The sequence below is a fragment of the Strix uralensis genome, chromosome 6, assembly GCF_047716275.1.
Source record: "Strix uralensis isolate ZFMK-TIS-50842 chromosome 6, bStrUra1, whole genome shotgun sequence".
NCBI lineage: Eukaryota > Metazoa > Chordata > Aves > Strigiformes > Strigidae > Strix > Strix uralensis.
Genome location: NC_133977.1, coordinates 34,414,228 through 34,439,141, shown reverse-complemented (window position 1 = coordinate 34,439,141; position 24,914 = coordinate 34,414,228). Strand labels below are relative to the sequence as shown.

At 49.1% G+C, this 24,914-nt stretch overlaps 1 protein-coding gene across 1 annotated transcript in view; it reads left to right on the top strand.

Moving 5' to 3' along the window:
* Window positions 1-1,134: 1,134 nt before the first annotated feature.
* ITGB5 (integrin subunit beta 5) overlaps window positions 1,135-24,914 on the top strand; it is a 63,131-nt gene continuing 39,351 nt past the window's right edge. Inside the window, exons 1-5 of the mRNA XM_074873628.1 lie at window positions 1,135-1,336; window positions 5,395-5,480; window positions 13,305-13,509; window positions 18,645-18,894; window positions 22,731-22,899. Of these exons, the coding sequence (XP_074729729.1) occupies window positions 1,231-1,336; window positions 5,395-5,480; window positions 13,305-13,509; window positions 18,645-18,894; window positions 22,731-22,899 (816 nt within the window). The 5' untranslated portion in view covers window positions 1,135-1,230. The remainder of the gene's footprint in view (window positions 1,337-5,394; window positions 5,481-13,304; window positions 13,510-18,644; window positions 18,895-22,730; window positions 22,900-24,914) is intronic.

The window sequence follows — 24,914 nt, the reverse complement described above, 5'->3', positions numbered from 1 at the left end:
ATTATGCTGAAGCGACATGAAGGTCTGCAGGCCACGGGTTAGCTGTTACTATAAACTGCCTTAAAATCAGTGATCAGCTCTACGGTTGATTTATGATTTCTTTCAGAAACAGAAGAAAACAGAAAGCTCCCCCACAACCCAAACACAATCATAAATCCGCCGTTTCCTTTAGATCTGAAGTGCTGATGTCCCATCGCACCCGGGACAGGCGGTGGGTGCGTGGACAGTGCCACAGCGCCGGCACAGTGCCCTTGCTCGGAGAGCCCTTTAACAGATGGACACAGTCTGTTTGCACAGAGAAAATCCCTGAAGCAGGAAAAAGCCACGTAAGAGCAACCACTGACCCGTGGGGAAATGAGAGCAAGCCCTGCTGCGAGCCAGGCGAGGAGGGCACATAGTATTCGTGTGCCTGGGGGTACAGAGCCCCGCGTGTCTGTGTGTGCGTGTCTCTGCGCGCTGTGTGTGTCTCTGCGCACACTTTGTGTGTGTCTGCACACACTGTGCGTGTCTCTGCGCACACTGTGCGTGTCTGCCTGCAGGTACGTGTCTGCGTGTGCCCTGTACCCGCACCTCTGGGGGGGTGCCCGTGAAAGGTGTGCCCCTCTGTGTGCACCTGGGCATGCAGCTGTGTGCAGGTACGTGTGCGCACACGCAGGCGGGTGGAAGCGTGTGCGTGTATGAAACACGCGTGATGTGGGCGCGCACCCACGGGCCTGCACGTACGCATGTCCGCCTGTGTGTGCGAGTGTGGGCGTGTGTGCAGATGCGGTCTGTGTCTGTGTGTCCCCGTCCCCGCGCACACGCATCCAGCCGTGTGCGTGGGCCAGGCCGTGCCCGCGTGTTACGGGGTTACGCCTCCCGTGCGCGGCGGGGCGGGGAGAGGTGGCAGCGCACCCTCGGGAGCGGGACGGGCAGACACACCGACGGCCGGCCAGACAGACAGACAGACACACACGCACACCCGTCCCGTCCCGCCGCGGAACGCGGCGCCCACCGCACCCGGGGCAGCTCCGCGGCGCCGCCCCCGCCTCCTCCTCCTCCTCCTCCTTCTTCTTCTTCTCCTCCTCCTCCTCCTCCTCCTTCTTCTTCTTCTCCTCCTTCTCCTCCTCCTCCTCCTCCCTCCTCCTCCTCCTCCCGCCGCCGCCGCGGCTGCACAAAAGGCGGCGGGGAGGGCCCGGCCGGGAAGGGCTGCCCGGGAAGGGCTGCCCGGCCGCCCCGGCCGCCCGCACCATGCCCCGCCGAGGGGGGCTGCCGGCCCCCGCCGCCGCCCGCCGGCCCCCCCCGCTCCTCCTCCTCCGCCTCCTCCTCCTGGCCGCCCCGCTGCAGCCCGGCAGAGGTAAGGGCCGCTTCGCTCCCCACCGCTCCGGGCCCTGCAAACGCCGCCCCGGAGGGCGGATTATCCCCCTAAACCCGCTTCGGTGCACTTTTGTCACGGTTTACGGGTTTTTTCCTCCTCTCTGCCCCGCTTCCCGGCTGCCTCAGCCCCGCTCCCATCTCCCCACCGACACCCTGCGCTCTATTTTGCGTGTGCGCCCGTTCCCGCTCCAGCCCCGGTGCCGGCGGGACGCGGCCCGCCGCCGCCCCCCGCTTCCCTCGGCCCCGGGGGGGCGGCCGGTGCCGACGCTCTCCCCACTTCCCCCTCCGGCCCCGGGGCAACCTCGGAGCCGCGCCGGGGGTCTGCGCCCCGGGTCCCCCCCCGCCCGCTGTGGCCCCGGTTGCGGGGCGGCGGGGACCGCATCCTCGGGCTGGCGGGGCGTGATCTCAGACCTTCGCGTTAAAAAGCACGGAACAGCTTCATAGACACCGCGCTCTATAGACGCGCTTTAATAGAATCAGCTATAGCCACTTCTGGTCGGGGAAACGCGCTTTCCTGGGATGTTTGTCCCAGCAGTGTGTATTAATTGATTGGATGAGGAATAGCAGCACGAGGCCACAAGCCTTCGCTCTGCCAGCGACCGATCCCCCCGCTCTCACCTTATGTCCTTCCCCCGCTCTCACTTTACATCCTTCCCCCACCCGCGTATGCACTGAGCCCAGGGAGCAGTCCCCGTCCCCCGTGGGGATGCTCTCGGGGCTCCTGGGCACACTCGGAGACCTCAGTGCACTTTGTGACACTGCACCAGTTGTACTGGAAACGGGATTTCTCTCCTCTCTGAGCACTTTGTGAAACTTTTTTTGACATGGAGGGAACCCACAAAATGCCTGAGTCCACCATTCCAGTACTTAATGTTTTAATGGTTAATGTTTTAATGACTTATCTTAACAAGAGACTGATCTTGCAGAGTGCTGTGGCACGCGACTGCAAAAACTCAGAAGAGTTTTTCTTATCTTGCTTTATTTAGTGGGTCTGATCCTTTGATTTGATGATTCAGTAGTGCAGCAGACCATCTCAGGGACGAGGCTGTTGGAATACTTGTTGCAAGCATAAATAAAATGATCTTTTTTCACACTTAGCTGTATAAAGTACATCACTTTTTTTTTTTTTTTTTTTTTTCCCCCCCAAGCAAGCCAGCACATTCATCTCAGTTTGAGGACCTGCCCAAACTAGGATTTCTTGCAGAACAGGTTTAAAATGAGGTCTGGTTGCCTAGAGCATCTTTATAAGTAAATTTGTTGAGTACCTTTCATGAGAGTTTCCTATCTTGCTCAGCCTCAGTAGTTTGATGTATTAAAATCTCAGCTGTCTAGTGGGATGCACTGTCTTCCTCTGCTTCTTTGGTCTCTCCTGTGGCTCAGCCTGAGGGAAGGATATCGGTTGGAGGTGCTCTTTGTGCCTGCTGGATACTGCTCTGCAAAATGAAATAGGGTGTAGGGCTTAGGACTCAGCAGAATCAGTGCGAAGGACCATATGTGGGATGTGGAGCTCAGCAGTCCGGGAGGGGGGTGATTATTTTCCTCTGGAGTAATTTCAACTAAATCCTGGATGGTACTTTCTCCATTATTAGAAGTTTAGTTGGAATTCAGGAGTGGTTTCATTAAATGTATCGGAATCAAGGAGCAGACTGTGTTTCTTCCAGTCTTACTAGGTGACTCGCCCCAGCATCTGGACTAGCATGGGCATCTTCAGGCCCTTCCTTTGCCCGATTCAGTAAAGACTGTGCTGAATCAAGCACAGCAGAGACTTACATCTGGAAAATCCTGTGTGTTTTTACTCCAACTCAAAAAGCTCATGTTTCAGCCCAAAATCAGAGGGCTTCACAAAGCTCTGTTTTCACAACAATGCTGGAAACGGTTTGGTGTTGCTCCGAAGTGGAAAGAAAAGCATACTTGGAAACTTCAAAAGCTGCCACCAGGAGGAATGTCACCCCGTGGCTGGCCACAGGAGCGTGGGCTGCTTTGGTCATGGCACCCGGTGGAAGGAGGAGACCTTGGTTTTCATTCAGATATTACTGTTACTAAGTAAACTCTCAAAAATCCAGCAGTCAGGAATAGAGGTAAATATTATCCTATTTCCATGCAGACGGGCAAGTGAAGCTGTGGGAGAGCCAGGACTGGGTAGCCAGGGTACAAACACAAGTGTTTGCTTTATAAAGCCCATTATTTTTGCTGTGTTACCCTGTGCACAGCTGCCAGAGCAGCAGCTCTCGAGGAGAGTCTTTGGGCTGTGTTGTAGGGTTTGTAAATGCAAGTGTTAATCTCTGTGCAAATTACAACTCAGTTGAACAAGTTACATTTTACTTTATATTACCTATTTATGTTTTGAGCTCTTGCAGTGTCCAGGGTCTGAAATATAAATTCTGAATGTGAACAAGGAATGAAACGCCTGGGTATGTGGTAACAGCCAGCAACAAAAAAAACCCCTAAGAAGGCCCTTGTTTGGTATGAATGAGCCCAAGCAGCCGGTCTGAATGAGAGCCATAGAGAAAGTCCAGGGCTTCGCACTCCCGGGTTAGAGTTAACCACCTTGCGGGCAGCAGAGCCCCCTCAGTGCGGGGCTCTGACACAATCATGCCTCAGCAATGACTGAGAATTACTGACAGGACCTACTTATCTTCCTTTTGGTTTTAGCCTAGGGCTAAGTTTTCCTCCAGCTGTCCGGCTTGTTTCACTGCTTCCTGCGCTCACAGCCCTGCGCTGGATGGGAGTGACCCAGCCAGCCACCGCTTTTAATTTTTTGGTGCGATATTCACATGGGCTATAGTAAAAATCCCTTTCCCAAAGCTCTTGGGCAGTAAGTTCTTGGGACAGGAGACAACTCCATGTGGCTCTTCAGCAGCCATGGTCAAGTCTGCGCACCCAACAGCAGCGTGGTGCAATGGTATCTGCAGATGCAACTGGCTGAAAATAGAGGCCTGACAATGCTTTTATTGACATTTGGGTTGGAAAAAACAGCAGACTCAGAGTTTGAGCCTGAGGCATTTTATTTGGAGTGTGCAGCCTCTGTGCTATATCCTCAGTTGAAGATTTGTTTAATGAGTTATTGACAGTAGAAGTTAATAGCTGCACCCGGGGGAACTGGGGCATCGGTGGTATCGAAGGGCACATTCATAGCCACAGGCATGCTTAAACAAGCTGCTGCATTCAAAACCAGTACCATTGATGTTTGCTTCAGCTTAACTTGTGTGGTTCCACTTTATTTTTAAAGCCCAAAGCCCATGTTGTGGATTTTGCAAGCAAAACTGACGTGGTACCCCTTGTGCTGCTGGATATCAGCAATCCAGGAGCAAAGACCATCGCTGCTGCCTCAGTGGACGCAGAGCCCTCGGCTGTGGCATGGTGTCTTCCACCTCAGCCAGCCTTGGATGTGCCCCAGTGCAGACACACTCCCTGGCTTAACCTGGATATCCTGGGGAAATGACTCTCATAATAAATTAAAAGTAATTTACTGTAACATGAGTCCACTATGGAAATCACCTGTGGAATGGGGAGACGAGTGTCTTACAAGGCTGCTTTAAGATTAAAAGTTTGGGGAGGGCCCCCATATATTCAGCTGGAAAAATTGAGAAGATGTGCCTAGTGTGACTTTAAAAGTCCATCTTGGAGGGATTTGGATGGCCACCTGTGTATTTCAGGCTGGTCAAACAGCTGTTGCCTTCTGTGGGCAGTGATACAAGTACTTCATTAGGAAGATGAATAGCTGAACTCTTTGATTAACCAGAAACCATTGAAAAAGAGGGAAGAATAATCACCGGTCATTTTAGATGTTCTCAGTCTCCAGCACAAGTTTCTGTCCTTTTCATTTTTCTTGGGGAAGGAAAAGAAAACAAGACCTCCTTACAGGTGAGGAGAGATTTAAACCTTGTCCTGCCTTTTAAGTTCCAGGGAGATTCTTTGTTCTTGTTTGAACTTACAGTATGTTTAACATTAGAATATCTCAAAAAACCGCTGAACACTGTTTTGGAGTGAAGGAACTCTTCAGCCCACCCCTCTCTCTGTCATTCTTTCTTGCTGAAGGTCTCAATCTGTGTACCAGCGGAAGTGCCACGTCCTGCGAAGAGTGTCTTCTCATCCATCCCAAGTGTGCCTGGTGCTCCAAAGAGGTAGGTGGGCATACCTCGTTTCTCTTGCATGCTTTTGTAATGCAGGAAGGGAGCTATTCCCCCACCTTGCCTGTTCCTGACACTGTCCCGTGATAGAAGGGGTGGGTGAGGGCAGCGGGTGCTCCATGCCGAGCGTATTTTGGGTGTATGCGACTCCCCAGCTCCTTGACACCATAGGAAATAAGTCTCTGACCCCGCTGGCCCCTGCGTGTCCTCAACAGAGCAGCACTGTTCCTTCAGTCCTTCTGTCCTTTCAATTACCTTCTTGTTTTTGGTGGGTGCTGGGTCACTGCATGGCCTCTGTGTTGCAGAGACCCTTGTTCAAAAGTTCTTTCCCTGAAAAGCCCCAAGCCCCCGGCTGGTGTCCCGCTACGTGTCCCTTGTTGCATGGCCTGACATGGCACGGGCTCTTTGTCTGTAACAAAGATAATTCTCCTTTCTGAATCTATTGTGTCATTTTGGGGGGTGACCCATGCTTCTGGCATCCATGCCATGGCGATGAGTTACACAGCTTAACTGTGCTCTTTGGGGTGAAAATGCATCCTTATGTTGGTGCTGAGGCTACTCACCCATAATTCAATTTGGCCTCCTTGGTTTGTGAGAAATTGCAAATATCTTTCCCTGCTCCCTAAGGACTGCTTATGAGTTTAGATATATATCTTATCAAATATTCTTCTTACCACATAGACTTACGATTTCTAGAGAACAAGGTGTGTGAAGGACCTGATAACATCTGATGCGTAGATAGCTGTTGTCTCCTTAGTGCCTACATCTGTCCTAAGTGTTTAAGAGAGAAATATGGATGCTTACAGACGCAGGGAAAGACCCTGCCTACTTGCAGGCGCAGCTGCTGTGCCAGGAACCAGCTGTGGGCTGTGAAAAACCCCAGAGCAGTGGATGATCTTGAATTTCTCGATGGGCAGGGCCAGGAGTGATGCTCTCCTGTTCCCTGCTGACCCTTTTTCCTCTAGTGTGGCTGTCCCAGTCCTGTTTTGGGGGAAGAAAGCTGTGGGGTTGAGCACACACTTCACCTTGCAGCTATAGCTGGTGATGCTGAGCTGCGGATGCGGGTGCTGCTCCTGGCCCTCCTCCACCAGCCCTGTCCCGGGCGGCTGCAGCCCCTCAGGGTGGAGGATGGGGATGGATGGTGATGGGCATGGGGCAAGGGGGGCTCCCAAGCCCCGTGGTTTGGTTGGGTCTCAGGAGGTACCCCAGCCTCTGGCTCTCTAGGTTTGTTTTACTGGATTTTCACTTACTTGGATGCACAGCTGCAGCTCTGCAAGGAAGACCTCCTGACGCTACTAACACTATGCTACCTGACAGTGTAATAGCTTTCATGGTTTTTTTTTCCATCAAGGCGAATGGTGTGCAGAAGGGAAAGGGTAAAGCAATAGATCCACTTTTGAGACATCTTGTAAACAGCTGTAAGAGCTCCTCTTCCAGCTAGCTAATCTGCGGTGGTGAGATTGGATCCAGGAACGCTGGCTATTAAGCTATGGGTACCCAATAACTTGCTTTTTTTTGTTGTTTTTTTTTTTTATTCTTGGCATCAAAAGACAACTTCTTGCAAAATGCTGCCAGTGGAAATGTTTATCTGGTGGTCACTGTGACCACTAATTGTATAGCAGCCCATGGGACTGGCAGTCTGACTCTTATCTTGCAAACAGGAGAGTTACCAAAAAAAAAAATATTCCTAAATGGAATGGAGAGGCCAAGAAGGAAGACGGGTGTTTACAGGGAAGTGCTGTAATACTTTCTGACCTTTAGTCTGCAGCAGCTATTTAAAAATACATTTCAAGGTGTTTCGTGCCAAGAGCTGCGTGTTTAAAAGCTGCTGTCCCCATTACATGCTGCATGCTAAAACTTAGCGAGTTCTTATCCTAATTCTATTCTTATTTGAATTTACTGGTTGAAACTCTAATTATTTCCCTTTAACTGAGATCATCAGGTGAGGTAGTGGGATTGTGAAGATACCTAGAGGTTTTTGACTTCAGAAGTTTTAAAGTAATGTTATAAACTCTTAATATCCACTTTCTTTGCATAGTCATTTCACCACCTTATTTCCTTTCCCTCTGCTGCAGCCTAGTCAGGCATGCTTATTAAATTGCTTTTAGTCTGTTTTCCTTAGCTATTTCCATTAGCTGTCATTCGCTATGTACGTTGCCAGTGAGCGTATATGCCAGTCAAATTCTATACCTCTGTTGCTGTTAAGTATCAGGACTAAGATTTTGGAGTGGCTTCCACAGATGCTAGTTATGTTGTGGTAGAAACACAATCGGCTGATTAGTGTGTATTTTCTGCTCCCTTTGCATTTACTTAACAGGTTTGGGAGCAAACTGGGCCAGCTGTTGTCATCTATGTAGGCAACAATTCATAATTTTGTCAGAAGTATATAGAGTAGAAGTTTATAAGTGTATATATATATTAGTTCTATATATAATTATATATATTATGTGTGTATGTGTTTTATATATATAATAAATATCTCTACACCTTGTGTATATATAATAGATATACACAAAATATGCTTATATATATATTATTATATCTTCCTGTATATATATATACCTTCTCATATGTAATATTCTTCCCTTTGGGGAATAACATCACTTGGCGGTGCCATCATATCTGTCTGTTCGTTGTCCCCCTGGGTGCCTGGCAGTGCTGATGCTGTGAGGGACCCCTCGGCTGTGGGAGAGAAGCGGTTTGAGTAGGAAAGCCATGCTGTTTCCCAGAGATGGTCATGCTTCATGCAAGCCTCCTGCAGTGTTGCATCCTCCTCCATCACCCCTTGCAATCCTGGATCTATGCCCCGCAAGACCGCAGAGGAGCAGAAAGTCTCAAGCACTCATAGACTGCAACTAGGGGTTAGGAGTGCATGAAAGCAGTTCTGCAGATACAAGGAGCCCTATCCCAATGGTTTTCCAAGTGGCATAAGGTTCCTTGTGTTTACATTGCCTTGAATTGTGAGGGTAAGAGCATGCGTACAACAGAGTAGTCAAGATGCTATAAATTTATGGCTGCCACCTCCTAACCTGTTAGTACGGGGTGCATCACATTCCCTTGGCTTGAATCAGCCTCTGTTCATTTCTGCTTGTGTTCAGTATCTCTGCTCCCATCCGAGAGGGTGATGATGAATGAGTTGATGATAGCAGCTTCTGCTATCCGGCAGCCCCAGAGCCCCCAGGGGCTGCTGAGCTAACCACAAGTCTTTGGGCTGTTGGAAATTTGGAAGCAGACATCGATTCTGTTGGCTCGTGGAAGAATACCTTGAAAGGCAGGACTTAAATGAGGTGATCTGTTTAAATGGCACTGAAAAGAGGAGGTATGAATGTGTGGCCTTAACCATCGCCTGAGCATGCCTTGAAACAGGGCTGTCAGAGAAATATGTGACTCTTGGGTGATGGAGACTGTTGCAGCCCTTTCCATCTGTGCTGGAATCTGAGGAGATTCCTCAGCTTCTCCTGCAAGCTTCAGAAGAAGCTGGAAATGACTACAAATTGCTGACACACTGCTGGTGAAAGACTCTGGCTGGAAACTGCACGCTGGCCTGTGGGGTTGCTATGAATTCTGTGGCAGCCTGGTTTTCAGGGGTGGGAGGGGAGGATGCTCATTGATTTTTTGCAATGGTGTCAGGTTGCCCAGGCTCAGCGGGGCTTCTTGGGCTTGCTGGGGAGAGCAGGGAGCTCTGGAAGTGGCTTCAGCGCTGCCCTCCGAGCTGCCAGGTGGGGTGTGATAGACAGGTGGTGTTTGTGTTCATGATAAACCTATCTGGAGTGATTGCAGGGGGGATACTCTCCAAAAGACCATTCAGGAGTACCAGTATGGGGTTTAGAATTATGTCATTACATTGCTGTTACCTTCTGTTTGCTGCTTTGGGGAGCAGCATACCAACGTGCAGAGGCTCCTTGTTTGTTAGGTGTGTGTACACTGTGTGTTCATCCACACCATACCGATGTGGATGCATTTAGGTGTGTACATACAAAATAGAGATGCACATTAATTACATTAATTAAACTGAAATTTTTGTTTTGATTAATTGAACTGAGATTTCCCCAATGGCACCCTCTGTTTTCCAGCAGGTTGCTTGTACCCCATCCTCTCCCATCTCAGGAATGTGTGTCTGGAGAATGAGAAAGGAAAATCAAGGATCTCCCTAGAGGGAACATGTCATTTTTTTAAATGGAAAAGGCAGGCATATTTCAGACTGAATTAATGCAGAACTGGACTGATTAAAGCAAAAAATGGTTAGGGACATGTCTAGTCAGTAGTTAGATATAGTCAGTTAGATACAGTCAGTGCTATTCTCCGTTTTTATAACATGAATCAAGCAATTTGTCTTAAAACTGTCAAACTGATGAGCATGTAATTGTCACACTGTTGTCTCCATTCACTCTGTCCACTTGTGTGCATTTGCTTTTGTGAGCTTGTTAGCACAGAGGCTGGTCCGCAAAGAGCGCACCAGGCTGCGAGCAGCCAGCGTTACTAACACGGACTAGGTGGGATCTTCCCAAAATGATGCTTCTCTGTGTCACGAAGCAATGCTTGGGGTGGTTCCTGCCTGCTGTGGGGTACCTGCTGCATTTTTCGCTGAAGCAGGCATGCAGGCAGATGGTCGGCAGGTATTTGGGAGCACCAAATTGCTTAATGAACTATGAAGCGACTTCTGCTCAGGGACTGGGGTTTGAACCGACGTGCCACTTCTGAGCTGGTGTGGGGCTGCCTTTCGGTATAGTTGCTCATGAATTATTTGGACCTGCGCAGTACCCTTTACTCCTCAAATCTGCTCATCCTTTTTTTCTTTCATTTAACCTCTGGGAGTCTCAATTTTCTCTGTTGCAGAAAACTTTGCGCTTGGGTTGGATGGTACCTGGTATCCACCCTTTTGGCTTTGGGTTTTGATCTACAGGTGCATGTGAGGGATGTTTGCAGGGTGCTGAGGTGATTGCTGGGGCTTTCCCAAGGCCACCATCATTCCCCTGCCCGGTGTTACCCTGCCTGTGTTAGAAACCCAAGCAGAAGTAGGGGTCGGACCTGCACCACTGGGTGCTGGGCTGCACCCCTCTCCCCTGGGGCATTTGCACCCCTGAGGGTGCACCACAGATGTTAAGGCATTCCACCAAACAAGAAAAGGCCTGGATTTGATTGGAGCTGCAGCTTAGCAATTGCTGCTCTGTGGCAAGTCCTCTGGGCCTATTTTAGAGGAAAGTTTAAGAGCAAATAGCTGGGTCAAGTGAGAGGGACCTGGGGACTGGAGGAGTGCGGAGGTGCTGCTGACCTGAGAGCTTTGTGCACCTCCCATCAGGAGAAGTTGTGTAGGGGCCTTCCCCTGACCTCATGGGCTTTTTCTGGAGAACTTTTTTCATGGAGGCTGCAGAAAAACACATTGCAGCAGTAACCACTTCTCTCCACTGTGCAAATGGACAGGCTTACACATGCTTGGGCGCCCTGCCCCAAAAAAGCTCACTGAGGGTCCCACACGGGTGTGCTCCTCTCCCATGTGCTGGTGCTGCCTCGTCCTTGGCGTGCGGATGCTGCTCTCGTGTACACCCCTTGCTGGGATAATGAACAGCGGTATAAACAGTACCATACCCAGAGCTGTCTCTCGTGGTGTTACGAGCTTGACTGCTAAAGAGTAGCAGCTGGGGAAGGAAGCCGCCATCCTCCTCTCCCCAGGCTGCCCGCCCCTCCTGGCTCTTGTTCTGCTACCCCAGCCCCAGCCAGAAAATTAAGCTCTAATTCAAAGCCCTTTGAAGCTGAGTCTTTCCGTTCACATCAAGAGGCTTTGGAGCAGACCCCGGGGAGAATTGGAAACGCCTGATAAAGGCTGCAGTTGCATGAGCAGCCCTAAATATTGTCCTATTTGGATACTTCTCCCTAGTGTTAATTTCTGGGGAATAACTAAAGGTTCCCGGCTGTCCTCCTGGTGCTGTTTGTGTTGATTTTTGTACAGCCAGAGTGTCCTTTCTAATAGGTGGCAGCAGAAATGAGCTCGCAGAGGTGCTCACCTGGAGCTGAGGTTCAGGTACTGGGAGAGCATCTCCTCATGGGTGCCCCAATACGGGGTGGACCAGCCCGGGAAAGTGCCTGGACCCCGCTGGCTTTTCACTGACTTTAGGTCAAACCACATCCGAGATAAACTTTTCTCCAAGGTTGCCCTAAACGTGCTGCTCTGAAAGGCTGGGTGTTGCTCTGTGAGGTTTTGTGAGGGATTCTGATTTTAATTTTATCATGCTGGAGATGATTTAAGTAGTCCCAGTCCTCCTTTCTGGAAGTTCATCTGTTTACATGACGTGTTCCAAGAAATTTGTGTTCATATCCATCTGACGTGCTGTCTCCTTGGCTGGACTCTGCCACTGGATCCTGGAATGCAAATCTCGCATTTTTCAAATAGCGTTGGGACCTCATAGTGAGAAAATGCAGCAGAGAGCCTCTGTCTGTGTCCTGGGGCCCTGCATCTGAGGCTGGACTCGGGGGACCCCCAAGCACCCTGTGGGGTGCAAAAGCGAGATCTGTCTGATGGCCTCTCCCTTCTTGATGTCTCCCCTGTCCTCTGCCATGCCAGAGCTTCATCAAAAAGTGAGATTTATTCAGCCCTGCACTGTTTTTTGGCTGCACAGCTGAAGGAGGGGCTGGTGTGGCTGTGAGCATCTTCTTCGCATTATTTCATGTCATTTCAGTTCATCAGCCTGGAGCAGAAGACAGTTGTCTCTGTTGTTATAGTGCAGAAATAAGTAGGAATTGACTGTTGAAAATCCAGTAAGTTTTGGGCATGCGACTTGCTCCCTTTGGTGCTTTTGGAAAAAAAAATATTAAAAGAAAAGGCATTCTAACAAATGGGTTCTTTGCAAAAGGCTGCATTGTGCAGCCGGCTGTTCCCGAGTGCCGCCCAGGACAAGGCTGCATTGTGCACCACGCACAGGGCTCACAGCGAGGGCTGGAGCTCTGGGGACAGGCGCTGGGAGACTCCCTGCCATGACAGCCTGTCCTCTGGGAGCAAGCTGCTGCCTGCACCTCGCTGCCTGCACCTCATTGCCTGCAGTGGCCACGGGCTGCCTTTTGACAACTTCCCATGCAGGCTATCCCACCTCCCTTATTTTCTGGCAAAGCTGCCCAGGGCAGCCTGCCCACATCAAACCACTCCGGCTGTGCTCTGCCTCATGGACCGCTTGCTGTCCCTTTTTTTTTTTCCATGTGATGGTGTCATGCCAACACCTGCAGCGCAGAGGTGTGAGGGGGGGACAGGTGGTGCTTGTGTGGGGACGTGCAGTGTCTCGCCTGGGGAAGAGGTTGCAGATCCCTGAAGCCACCCATCCTCAGTCTCCAGCTTCACATGTTGACTTGGCTCTCTGGGTTGGTGGGTTTGTCCTGCTCCCCTTGGTGCCACCTCCTTGTCCTCTCTTCTCTTTTGCAAAGCTCCTTTGAGGTGATGCACATGCAAAAAGTAACAGCTTCTCACCTTTTCTCCTTGAAGCGGTTGGCTGTAAGGCAGCAAACCAAACATTTTGCCTTGCTTTCTTCATGTGGCCTAAGTCAGGGCTGGGAGCAAGTGCTGCTGCTGTGGCTGGGGTGAAAAAGCAGGCTTAGCTTTCTGCTGCAATGGTCTGTGAGCAAATTCAATTTTCAAATCCTTGCAGAATTTCTTTTTTGGTAGCTCCCTTTGAAAGGCTCAAGGCTCAGTGCTTTTGAGTGAGCCACCACAAATGACACCAGCTTCTTGTCATCTCCTATTTGCTACGGATACCAGCATGTCAAAACAAAGCCTGTGCTATGCGATTGATGTTTCTCCCTCCCCTTCCCTTTTGTCTATTCTTCACTCCTCAGGAGTTCAGCAGCACAAAGTCCATCACATCGCGGTGTGACTTCCTGCAGAATCTGATTGCAAACGGTTGTGCCGGAGCCATCGAAAACCCCAGCAGCAGCATCAGCGTGGTGAAGAACGTCCCTCTCAGCAGCAAGGGCTCCGGCCAGACCCACCTGGATGTCACGCAGATCATGCCTCAGAAGGTCGCCTTGAATCTTCGTCCTGGTGAGTCCCCAGTGGCTGCGAGCCATTTGCTGGGGTGTGTGTGTGGGTGAGAAAGGGTGGCCAGGACATGCCAAGAGTGTGTTATAGCTCCTGACCTCATAGCCCACTAAAGCAGGTGGCTGCTGGCCCCTTCCACAGCCTATGAGCTTTGGTGCATCACAAACAGGTTTGGGGCTGAGGCGTATGTTCTCCATGAGAGGACACTGCTGTTATGCGAAGTCAATCAAAGCCCACCCACAACTGTTATCAATACTAATCTTAATCCTTGCATGTGTTTAAAAGGGACCTGCTCAGCTTAAAAATGTAATCACTGGATGGAAGGAGTTAAAATAACTTCAGATCCTGCACCAAGCTGACAGTGCTTGACTCGAAACTGAGACAGCTCCTTCTATAAATTGGAAACAAAAATGCCTATCTGTTTTCTGTCAGTATGCAAAAGAGCCATGGGATCAAGGCAGAAGATGGGAGGTTTGAACTTGTGACTCAGGCCTTGGACTGTAGCCAGATCCCTGTTTCATTCCCCTGAGCCATCACTTCTCTTCTATCTCTTCCTTTTAATTAAAATTAGAAGGGAATGGCTGGACTGAGCCATGTGAGCACGCTTGTTATCAAAAGTTTTTGCATGATGGGGGGAGGCTTTAATGTGGGTTCAGAATTCTTACAAAAATTTGGCAGCCAATATTTCTGAAGGGGGGAAAAAAAAAGCTCTTTATTACAAAGTTAAGAAGCAAATATAAAAGCTCAATTCATTATAAGCAATTGGTGTGGGTTTCTAAGGCTTACAGTTTTGTGACAGCTCTCATGAGCATACAGAAAAATGAAATACGATGTTTTGCCCAAGAAAAACAGGCGTTTGAGCTGGTGCTCATGCTACCAGTGGGCTCCCAGAGCCTCCCAGTTTCTGCAGGGTTTTTTGTTTCAATTTTATGGGTTGGATAGTCGTCATGTCTCTTGATTAACTCTTCCTCAGCAGGATGACTGCTGTCATCAGTCAGACCCTCAAATGTAAAGAAATTTTGCTTCAAAGCCTTAAAAGCAGATACCTGAGGGACGTCACCACTGGATGTATGGCTAGATGCATGGCTTCTGCAACTGAATGTCGCTGATGACACAGGATTCCTCCCATAAAGAAAGGGAGCTGTTATTACTCCTCTTTCTTGAGGGAATTCCTGGCAGAAGGGACTGGCTCAGCTTCCACATCTTGCTTCCTGCAGACCTCCTTCATGTGCAGTGCCCTCTGCGCTCAGCAAATTCCCCTTTCCCAATCCCCAGCAGTTTTGCCCAGCTGGAGGCGCAGATGCCCACCGCTCTGGTCTGTGACAGGGTGTGGGGGCCCATCTCCCTGCGGCTTCCTGGGGGCCACGCTGTCGGATGCTTTGGGCTGCAAGGGCTGGTGTGCTGTTCCTGCCAGCCCTCGCAGGGGACCACACTTGTGGCCATCTTCAGTGCTCCTTGGACGGCAGAAAAGCCCTGCAGATCTGGGCTGAGCAGCAGGAATCACCTTGAGGGCCCCCACAGCCATCCCCACGCTGAGCCAGCGAGCTCCCCTTCTTGTGCCCCTCTTGCAGAGTATCGGAGCCCCCTGCAGGAGGAGGGACATACCTAGATGACTGTAATAGTATCTCCCATTTTTGCTCTCTTTTTGATGTTGGGCAGCACTCTATCTTAGGACTGATGACTTCCTAAACCCTTGTTTTAGCATCCCCAGTTTAAATTATCCATTAATCCTTGAGTTTGAGAATGGGTTTCACCCTGTGAACCCAAGACAAAAAGGAGACAATGTTGATTTAATTTTGGGCATGAAGGGTGTACTATTTCAAAGATGAACTCACACAGCGGTCTGTGGCAATGGTGATCTTTTATTCTTAGACCGCTAAGCAGAAGCAGAAGGGAGTGAATTGTCAATTGTTTGCTGTTCCCACCCAGGCAGTTTGATCTAATTGTCCTGTGGCAGAAGTCACATCCCCAAATCTCTTTGCCCACAGCTAATTTCCAAAGCCCTTAAATTAATGTTCTTACAGGGTAGCTTTCAGATCGAGCATTTAGTTTTTATAACATTGCTTTTTAATCTTGGGTCCAGCTGTAAAGTGGTGTGTCCTGGTTAAATGAAAAATATGAATAGTGTAAAAGGAATTTTAAAAATGAATAGATGCAAGTTGTGTTGCCCATCAAGCTGTAAGCCTCACCAAGCAGAAAAAAGAGCTTTTCCTGGTTAAGCGTGATTGTTGAGTTTGTGTTCTACAATTGGCCAAAAGCAGTTTTTCCAGTTTTTGTGCTGCCTCTGTGTGACAGTATCCAAGGAATATTTCTGAATTCAGCATTGAATTTAAAACTTTTCAGTAAAAGCCCTAAGGAGAGGATGGTGGTGACGATACGTGGGGAAGGAGAGGGCTGGATTATCCCTAGAAGTATGAGAGTAATACTGTGCACAGAGAGTAATAAATTCTTTTGCACTTACATCTACATATATTAGTGATATTTTCTCTGTGATAATGGATTTGTGCAGTTAGGAATGAAAGAACCAGGCCCAGGATCCTGTTATTTTTGGTGCTTCTTGGAGACTAATAAATTCGTAACTATTAAGAGAAGAAGGTTTGATCAGAGCATCCCAAATACCCTTTGTGGCACAGGAAATCCCATCTTAGGACGAGCTCTGAAAGAACAGTGTTTTGGAAACGGAAATGTTGGGAAATGCAGAAGGACACATCCTCTTTTTCTGAAAGGGTTGGGTATTCCACTGGGAAAAATATGTTGGAATGAAAAAAATAGGCATGGGAATGAATTTTCCTGGAGTTAAATACATTCTTGCAGCTCTGAATTAAAGTCAAGCTTGCAGTTATGGTTTGTTACCCCGCAATCAGTGCTAACAGGTTTTGCACTATATAAATGATGTTCTCCTTTGTTCCCCCCCACAAATGCATGCTGGGTGCAGTGTCAGGCTCACCTGATTTCATTGAGGCACCTCGATAGCTTTGTTTACTGTAGGGACAGTGCTGAGTTGCACCCTGCTGCATACTACATTGCAGCACAGTGCTGAGAAAGTCCTGCTCCTGCTGGGAAGGAAAGCCAGGGAGAATAAGGAGGAATATTTATGGCAAGTTTCTTGCTTCCTACAGCTGATATCTGAGCAATACCTACGTGTGCGTGTTTGCGCATGGTGCCCCTTGCAGCCCTGCCTTTGCCAGGTGGGGTTGTAGCAGACTGCAGGGGGGAGCAACTACCTGCAAGAGAAGAAGACCTGGCTTGGAAACAACCCTTGATCTAAATGTGGAGGGAAATCATTAAATAGAGGGAAGGTCTTGGTTTAGGAGCTGTAGGTGACTTCTCTGGTACCCCAGCACCAAGCTGACTGAGATGCACAGAGAACAGGTGAAGCAAAGAGCAGAGCGGGATCTAAACCCTTCACAGCTTTGTTTGCAAAAGAAGCAGGCTCTGACCCTGATGGACATGCCCTGGGGTGCAGGCACCCCAGCTCCTTTGCCGAGGGGGTGGATGCTGCTGGGCCATAGCAGCTGCTGCAGAGGGCTGGGAGAGGGTGTTCGCTTGCTCCCCACACACAAGGATGGCTGCAGGAATCACCTCAAAGCATATCCTGGAGCCAGGGAGGGTGTTTGGCCCTGGGTGCTGCTCGACACAGCGCAACCCCAGGTGCCACACAGGGCTCCTGCCTGCTGGGCTGCGAAGCCCCTCATGCTGTGTCTTGCCAGCACAGCAGTTTTGGGATGCTGCTGCTGCATGTTGTTGGGCTGGAAGTAAGTGGGAGCAGCTGTGCTGCTGTGCACAACAAGGAGAACAATAAAATGGTTACGGAAATGTTTTCACAATACTAAAAAAATGTGCATTAAATTTCTGGGGAAGAAGAAGGGAAGCCATGAGTGTTTTGCAGAACCTGTCAGTGCCCAGAGTTCAGCTTCAGCCATGAAGAGCTGGGACAGGTGGGCAGGAGGGGGAGCTTGGTCTTGAGAGGATCTGAGTCCCTGGGTCTGAGACCCCACTGAGCTGGAAAAGGGGCTGAGGAGGCAGCTGGGAACATGGGATCGCCAAACCAACCTGGGGCTTGAGGGTGCTGGAGTCTGGGGTTTCCATTTAGACCCCTTTCTCAGCAAGGCATAAGGCAAACATTCGCCACCTCCTCTCTGGCTCCACCAAGATTCATCTGGTGTGAAGTTGACTTCACTTTGAAGCCACTCCACCTTTTCTGAGGTGTGGGCAGTGCCAGCAGTGGCCTCCCTTCCCAGGAACCCCTTCTGGAGAGCATCTCTGTTGAAAGTGGTTTGGCGAAGGGGAAGATCAAGGGAAGGGCTTTCCTCTGCTCTTCACATTTGCACAGCTTGTGACTCAGCCCTGTCAGCTCCTTCCCTCATGTTCATCACTTCAGGAACCTTCATCTCTGCCTCGGTGCTTCCCTGGGTGACCCTAACAAACTTCTGTTTCCAGTTCACTTCCCTTTTGCCCTGCTTTCTCCAGAATCATGGTGGCACAGCACTTTTTTGGGGGAGAGGTCCTTTTCAAAGGTGTTTCTTCTGTGTCTGCTTCAACTTGGCTTCCCTGCACAGCTCAGAGGACATCTTGCATTCATCTCACGCTGGCTGTTTTCTCCTGACCTTCCTTCTTTTCCTGTTCCACCTCCTTCTCTCTTTTGTGCAGGACTTCTTGGACTGTTCCTGGTTTGCTTTAAGGATGTACCCAAGTAAGCATGTGCAGGGTCCCTCTTTCAGTAGTCCATGAAACATTTGAGGTTCACTCTGCTTGCTTTTCTTTCCATTTTTCTGGGAAAATGCCCTGGCCTGTACACAGTCGGGGCAGCAGGATTTTTCTTGTGTCCCCCCTTAGACATTCTCTCAGCTGAGGTAGAAAGAACCTTTCCCATATCTCCAAAGTAGAATAGAGACATGCACTCCATAGATGTGGCTTTTTCTTGCTAACCAGTACACTACATAGCTTAAGGGGACCCAAAGTCATTACCTGCTTTCCTGTTAGTCTCCTAAGGGATAGGTTTGGAAAAGCTTATTCCCATCACCCTCTTCTTTTGCAAGTGATCTGCTCTGCAGGGGGGAAAAAAACCCAACATGGTCTGGATTTTGTGTGTGCTAGGAGTTTCCTTTTCACTGCTTTCAACTCTTGTGTGTATGCAGGTGACCAGACCTCCTTCCGAGTTCAGGTTCGGCAAGTGGAGGACTATCCTGTGGACCTCTACTACCTAATGGATCTCTCCCTGTCCATGAATGATGACCTAGATAATATTCGCAATCTGGGGACCAAGCTGGCTGAAGAGATGCGAAAGCTCACTAGCAATTTCCGGCTGGGGTTTGGCTCTTTTGTGGACAAAAATATTTCTCCTTTCTCCTACACGGCACCAAGATACCAAAACAATCCCTGCATTGGGTAAGTGGTAGGTGTATCCCAAAGGGACAAGCCCTGTGTTTGCACAGAGCCTGGCTGCAATCTTCTCTTCCTATTCTTGCTTTAAATAATGAACCACACTTAAGCTCTGGCTTTTAGGAATGCTGATTAGCCATGGCTGTCACTGTGGTGCTCCAGAGTGATTCAAAATAGGACAACTTCCAATTTTGCAGTGGATGTTGGATGATCTGTGCATCTATAGGTGGGAAACTGTTCTATCAGGAGCCTGAAGCTATTTTTAAGTACCTGAAGAGAATGCAGGCATAGCAGGCTTTTTAACAGGCTTTAAGAAAAAGGAGAAGGAGCCAGAAATTCCTGATTTCTGATCCTAGCTTTGAGTCATAGTTTGGCTTTGCGTAAATCAATTAAGCTCTTTGTCTCCATTTTACAGATAAGGAGACCAAGGCAGCGTAAGTCCTTCCCAACAGAAGTGTTTGGGGGAAATGAGATTTGTGACGGCCTGGAGTTCTTGTAATGTGTTTTGAAGATGTCAGGCAGGTTTTTTTCATCTTTATTTCTGTGGAAGGAAAGCAGACTGGCAGTTGCAAAAGACACAGATGATGTGGTTTGCTTTGCAGTCATATCAGAGCCTTCTTTTGGTTTTGGCTTGTTAGTGTCTTTGCTAGAGTCTTTTAATTTGATTTTAACTGTTGGAGTTGAGATCAAGACCATTGAACTGGAGATTATGCCAGAGTGAAACTGGGTGTAGTGAGGGATGTTCAGGCTCAGATGGGTTTGGATGTTGACACGAAAGGATGGATACAGTGGCCAGTGCCCTCCTGGGAGAATGTGACTGTTGACACTTACCCTTGTGGTCCCCATCTTCACCTTATCCATCACTGGGGTGCTTTCTAGTCATTAAGGACAGTAGGTTAGCACTTTTATTTGAGCCATTTGTGGATACTTATATTGCAAGATCACCACACAAATGGATGCCAAGCTCTGCAAGCATGCATCCTTTAAGTTTTCCATATGAGAGGTAGATTAAAGAGTGCTTTCATCAGCTATGGGTTTCTACGCCAACTTTTGGCATTGACCAAGCATTTGGCATCTCACTGCACATTGACTGTCGTCCAGACAAAATTATCTGTATTCTCTTTTCACCAGTTCTGTCCAGAGATGAAAATCAAATGGATTTTAACACTGAAAACTCATGCTTTGGCCATGAAGCTTAGCCAAAAGTGACCATGCTGACTGAGCCGGGGAGGTGGCTCTGCCACCATGGCACTGTACACTATGCTCTTCGTAGCTCTTTCCCCTCAGAAATTTGGCATGGCTTCAGAGGGGTGCTCTCAGTCATCTGTGTCATCCTCAGTCTCCATCACCCGCTCATGTTGCTTGTGGACTGGGGACAGGATTTTGCTCCAGCTGGAGAAATCTTGGAAACTTTAGCCAGTGTATGATTTAATTGAAGTGACATGGCTTTTGCCAAGTGAAATGTACAGGAGGAGAGGGGTGGAAGAGGAGGAGAAGATGGAGCTGGACAACTCTGCAGCAAGGCATTCCTGAAACTGCCAATGCCCTTTCATCAAGGGCATCCAGAGCTGTTGCCTCAGCTTTTCCCACCATCATCAGGCTATCTGCATGTCCTTTTGGTTTTACCCGCTTTGGTTGCTTTTGTGTTCATGGGTTACATTAAGCCAGCCTGGTCTTGGGAAACCATTTAGGAAGGATTGCTCAAGGCAGCTCATCTGGTGGGTGCCCCCTTCCAGTTGCCATCTGTTTCCTCTTCATCCAAACCAGGGGTGCTGGCTCCCGTGGAGTTGCCTTCCCCTGCCTGCTGTGCAAGTGGGCTGTCGCTGCTGCCAGGTGGCTCGCTGATGTGGCAGTGAGGTGGCTTGTCAGGTGTGGGTTTGTCTGCAGATATTTCTAGTGTCAGAACACAGTTTGTCCAGTAGCCTGCTCACATCTAAGAAAAGCTGCAAGTAAACATGAGCTGAGGTGGGTGTTTTTTGCCCCTGGTCCAGGCTCTCTCCTCCTTCTCCTCCTCATGTGATGGCTGTCCTGCGGGTCTGGGTGGTGTGCAGCCCTGTTTTTATGCGGGGTCTGGCTGGGATCCCTTGTGCCTCCTCCATCTCACCCCAGCTTGCTGCTCGCTCCTGCTTGTGGCTCAGCATACTGGATGGGACCTCCCCGGGGAGCCAGGACGTGGCTTCTTGCAGCTATGCTGTCATTCGAGAGATAATATGAAGGAAATAAACAATAAATTTAAAAAGATAAGGAAGGCAGAGGGATTGACTGAACACCTAATTGTCCATCTATCTGTGATATGACTTTTGGAGGTTACAGCCTGAGATAACCCACCCGCACTGCTGTGTGCCCTTGTGTAGTCACTCAGATATCCACTGTCTGTCCTGCTGCTGCCTGCAGCTTCTGCCAGCAAACCTGGAGTGTAAAACAAACAAAAAAGGATTAAATTATACATCTTTATGGGAGGTGGGACCCTATAGCATGTCAGTGTTTTCTTTCTGCACCAGGGCTCTGGCAAACAGAGCACCCAGGTGTATCGTATAGGTTACGGGCTGCTTGCTGAGACCCTGCAGTGCAGAGGTTTCAGACATCGCAAACTCCTTGCCTCAGCCCTGGGTGTGAGCAGGATGCAAGTCTGAACACAGAGCTGATCACAAGGGATGGCTCTAATTGTCAGCCACTCCTGGGGCAGTGGGACCTGCCCCGTGGTTAGGTGTGTTCATGGCTGTGCAGTGGAAATCCCTGCTCTGGGGTCCCTTGTGAGGGATTTGAGTTCCCACCAGCTGTAAATCTTAAATACTCCTTTGTGTAAAAAGCCTCTTACAACTTACCCCTAGTGGGTCATGTGTCAGCAGAGGCCTTTAATTGTTCTCCAGGTTTTATCTTTGAAGATAAGAGTGAACTAGAGCTAGCCCAACTTTTTAAACACATTTTCTTCTTAACCCTTCTCATTCCTCTCCCCTGCACACACTCACTGATTTCCCATGCCACAGGAGCTGCTCTGCTGAGCTCTCCTGGCCACGTGGTGAGCACCAAAGCTGCCTCCTGATAGTTTTGTATGGAAAAAGTTTTCCTGGTAGCCTGCCGAAGCATTTCTCTGCCTTAGGTGCCACTTGTACCTTTCTGCTCCAGTGGTGCTCTGGAAAGCAGAGATGGTGTTTGCTCACCAGCTTGCAGGAAGAGTGGGAGGATGCATGAGTTGGTGTTAGTTATTAACACATCTTGTGTTAGGCAATTGCCACATGCCCAGTGATGTGTAGTGGGGTGAGGGGCGGCATGTATTGCTAAGAAAACTGGATGACAGAGTGAAAATGCATATTGAAAAATAGGGGAAAAGTAGCTATCAGCAGTGATGCTCCTGCATGGTGCCCTTTGACACCAGCCCACTGGTTCTGCAGGCATGGGGCACGGCTCACACCACCCTCCCAGGCTGCTGAGGAGGCTGGCTCTGACAAAACAGAACCTCCACATCACTATGGGTCACATCCTGCACTGCAGATTCCCAGTGTGAAAACTGCTTTATGAGCTGCATGACTCAGGGCAGGCTGGTGTGTGGTGTCTCCACTCACACCTTACATGGAGAGAGATGTTCAGTCCTGGTGAGATCTTTGGAAACTTCAGCTGTTCAAAGCCCCTGGGGAAAAACAAACAAAAAAAAGGGACTCCGCTGTAGGGTTTTTTAGATAAATAGCCAGAAATTGAAGTGTCCAAAACATGAAGCCTCGTGAAAGTATTTTACCTTTCTGAACAGAAGTTTGGAGACCAACATGGTAGAGCTCGTGGCTTCTGCAGCTCTTGGCTGCTGGTGTGGTTCCTCCCAGGTGATCACTCCTCTATTCCTCCTGCAGTTACAAGCTGTTCCCCAGCTGTGTCCCATCCTTTGGCTTCCGCCACCTCTTGTCCCTAACGGATAAAGTCGATCGTTTCAATGAAGAAGTTCAGAAACAGAAAGTTTCCCGCAACCGTGATGCTCCAGAGGGTGGTTTTGATGCGATTTTGCAGGCTGCTGTGTGCAAGGTGAGTTGTTCTGATTTCTGCGGTTTTAAAGCAAAGCGAAAGAGGAGGAGGTTTCTTCTGCTCTGTTCTTGGACCAGGGTAAAGCTTCAGTATGCTATTTCTTGGAAGTAACTACTAAATTTTTCTTGCAGAAACCATGAAAAATGCCTTGAAAAGGCTATTGTTTTCATATGCTTTTATACACAAACATCCAAAGAATGTTTTTCTAGTTTAAAGGGGTAAAAACGGAGCTTTTGCAAATGCAAATTTAGGGCTGAGATTTCATCACGGTTAGACTTGTAGGTGCTGATTCCTGAGCACCTGGGACAAAATCCTTTAAGATTCATGTACACTTGTGTGCAACAGCACTGTGTGTTGGCTCAATGCATTTCTTAAGAGTGTGTCAAACACATCTTGCAGCGATTGACCCATGTTGAGGATTGGCGCTGGTTCCTACTGCTTGTACCTGCCCGCTTTCTGTGTGGAGCTGGATGATCCCACCTCTGGGTGCTGATAGCCTGCTCTCCCTCTTTGTCAGCAAAACTGGAGCTGTTAGCAGTAATTAAAGACAGAGTTCATTAGCTTGGTGCCATGTTAGCCATGTCCTTAGGGTTTTTGGAGATGTTCACTTGAAGATTTTTCTGGAACGATTAGGTAGGCTGCTCCATATCCCTTTATGTATCAGGGATGGAAGTGTCTGCTCCCCTCCACCATGTGGCTGAGCTTCACCAGGGAAGACTCCAGTTGTCTTTTCCCCTTTTGACATACAGTTTGGATTTTGTTTGCTCCAGCCTTCCATATTCCTTTGGTTGGGTGTGTTTTCTTCTGGGTCTGGATTCTGCGAGCCAGGAGATAGGCATCGTCTGCAGGAGTGCTGGGATGCAGGCTTGTGGGAAATGAGATCCGGGTTGGCTTCATTTATGCTTCATGCTTTCAGCAGGACTGAACCTGCCTCGTCGGATCTGATGCCACCCAACAGTCATCTTCCCTCTCCCAGCCTGGCACAAGATATTGTTGACACAACTACAGTGCTGCTCCCAATACTCATCTGGGCATAAAGTGCTTCTCAGTTTTGGAGAGGTGGCTCTCATGGTTAGAGCAGAGATATCTCAGGATGGTGACTCAGTTGTGCCACCCACCGTGTGTTTTTTTGCAGTCTCTTCCACCACTTTATTGCAAAAATTGGACAATGTTTCCCTACAGTGCAGCAATACTGCAGTGTGTATCACAGGGGCTCATTTTGAAGGTGTTGGTGGAAGGCATGAGACCTGCAAGATATTTCCTGCACATTTGTGCCAGTCTCAAACTGTTGGTAAGGACCAAAATCTTTAACTGTCATTCCTGAGTATACAGCCTGGTCCCTTCTGTATTCAGAAAGTGAATTTAGATGCTGGCACCATCTAAGTTCAGGACTGAGCAACATCTAGGAAGAGTGAGCAGAGGTGTGTGTGTGTGCTTACATGGCTTACATGGCTCTTGGCGTGATGTGGCAGGTCATGACAGAGGAATTTCTGCAGCCGCAGCAGTTAATTAATTACTGGAGCTCAGGTGTGGGAAAGTGCATGGGACTGGTGTGCAAGGCAGGAGAACCGGCTGCACCATAACTCGCGCTGCCTTGGCAGCCCCTTGCTGTGGGTGGAGCAGCTGCCTGCTGATTGCAGGCATGAGCAGCAAAGGCTTTGTCTGACCAGAGTTAAAAGGGCCAAAATTTCAGGCCAACTGACGGACTTCCTAAGTTCTGTAGCCAAAATGGGAGCTTAGTGATTAATTTCCCTTGAGGTGGCCGAGTGATGGCCCAGATTGGTCCATGGCCGTGGGTGGTGGTGGGGTTTAGCACTGTCGAGGAGAGTGAAGGTTGCAGACATCTGGGGTTCTGCTTCCTGATGAGGATGCTCTTTGCTGCAATGAATGGTGCTTTGTATCCTGCTGTGATTAATGAAGTATTGTGGGGACTAAACCCTGCACAGACAGTAGTTTCTAGTAACTCAGGAGCTATTTTCCCCCAGTGCAGGGAGAGCAGCATACAGACACCTTGG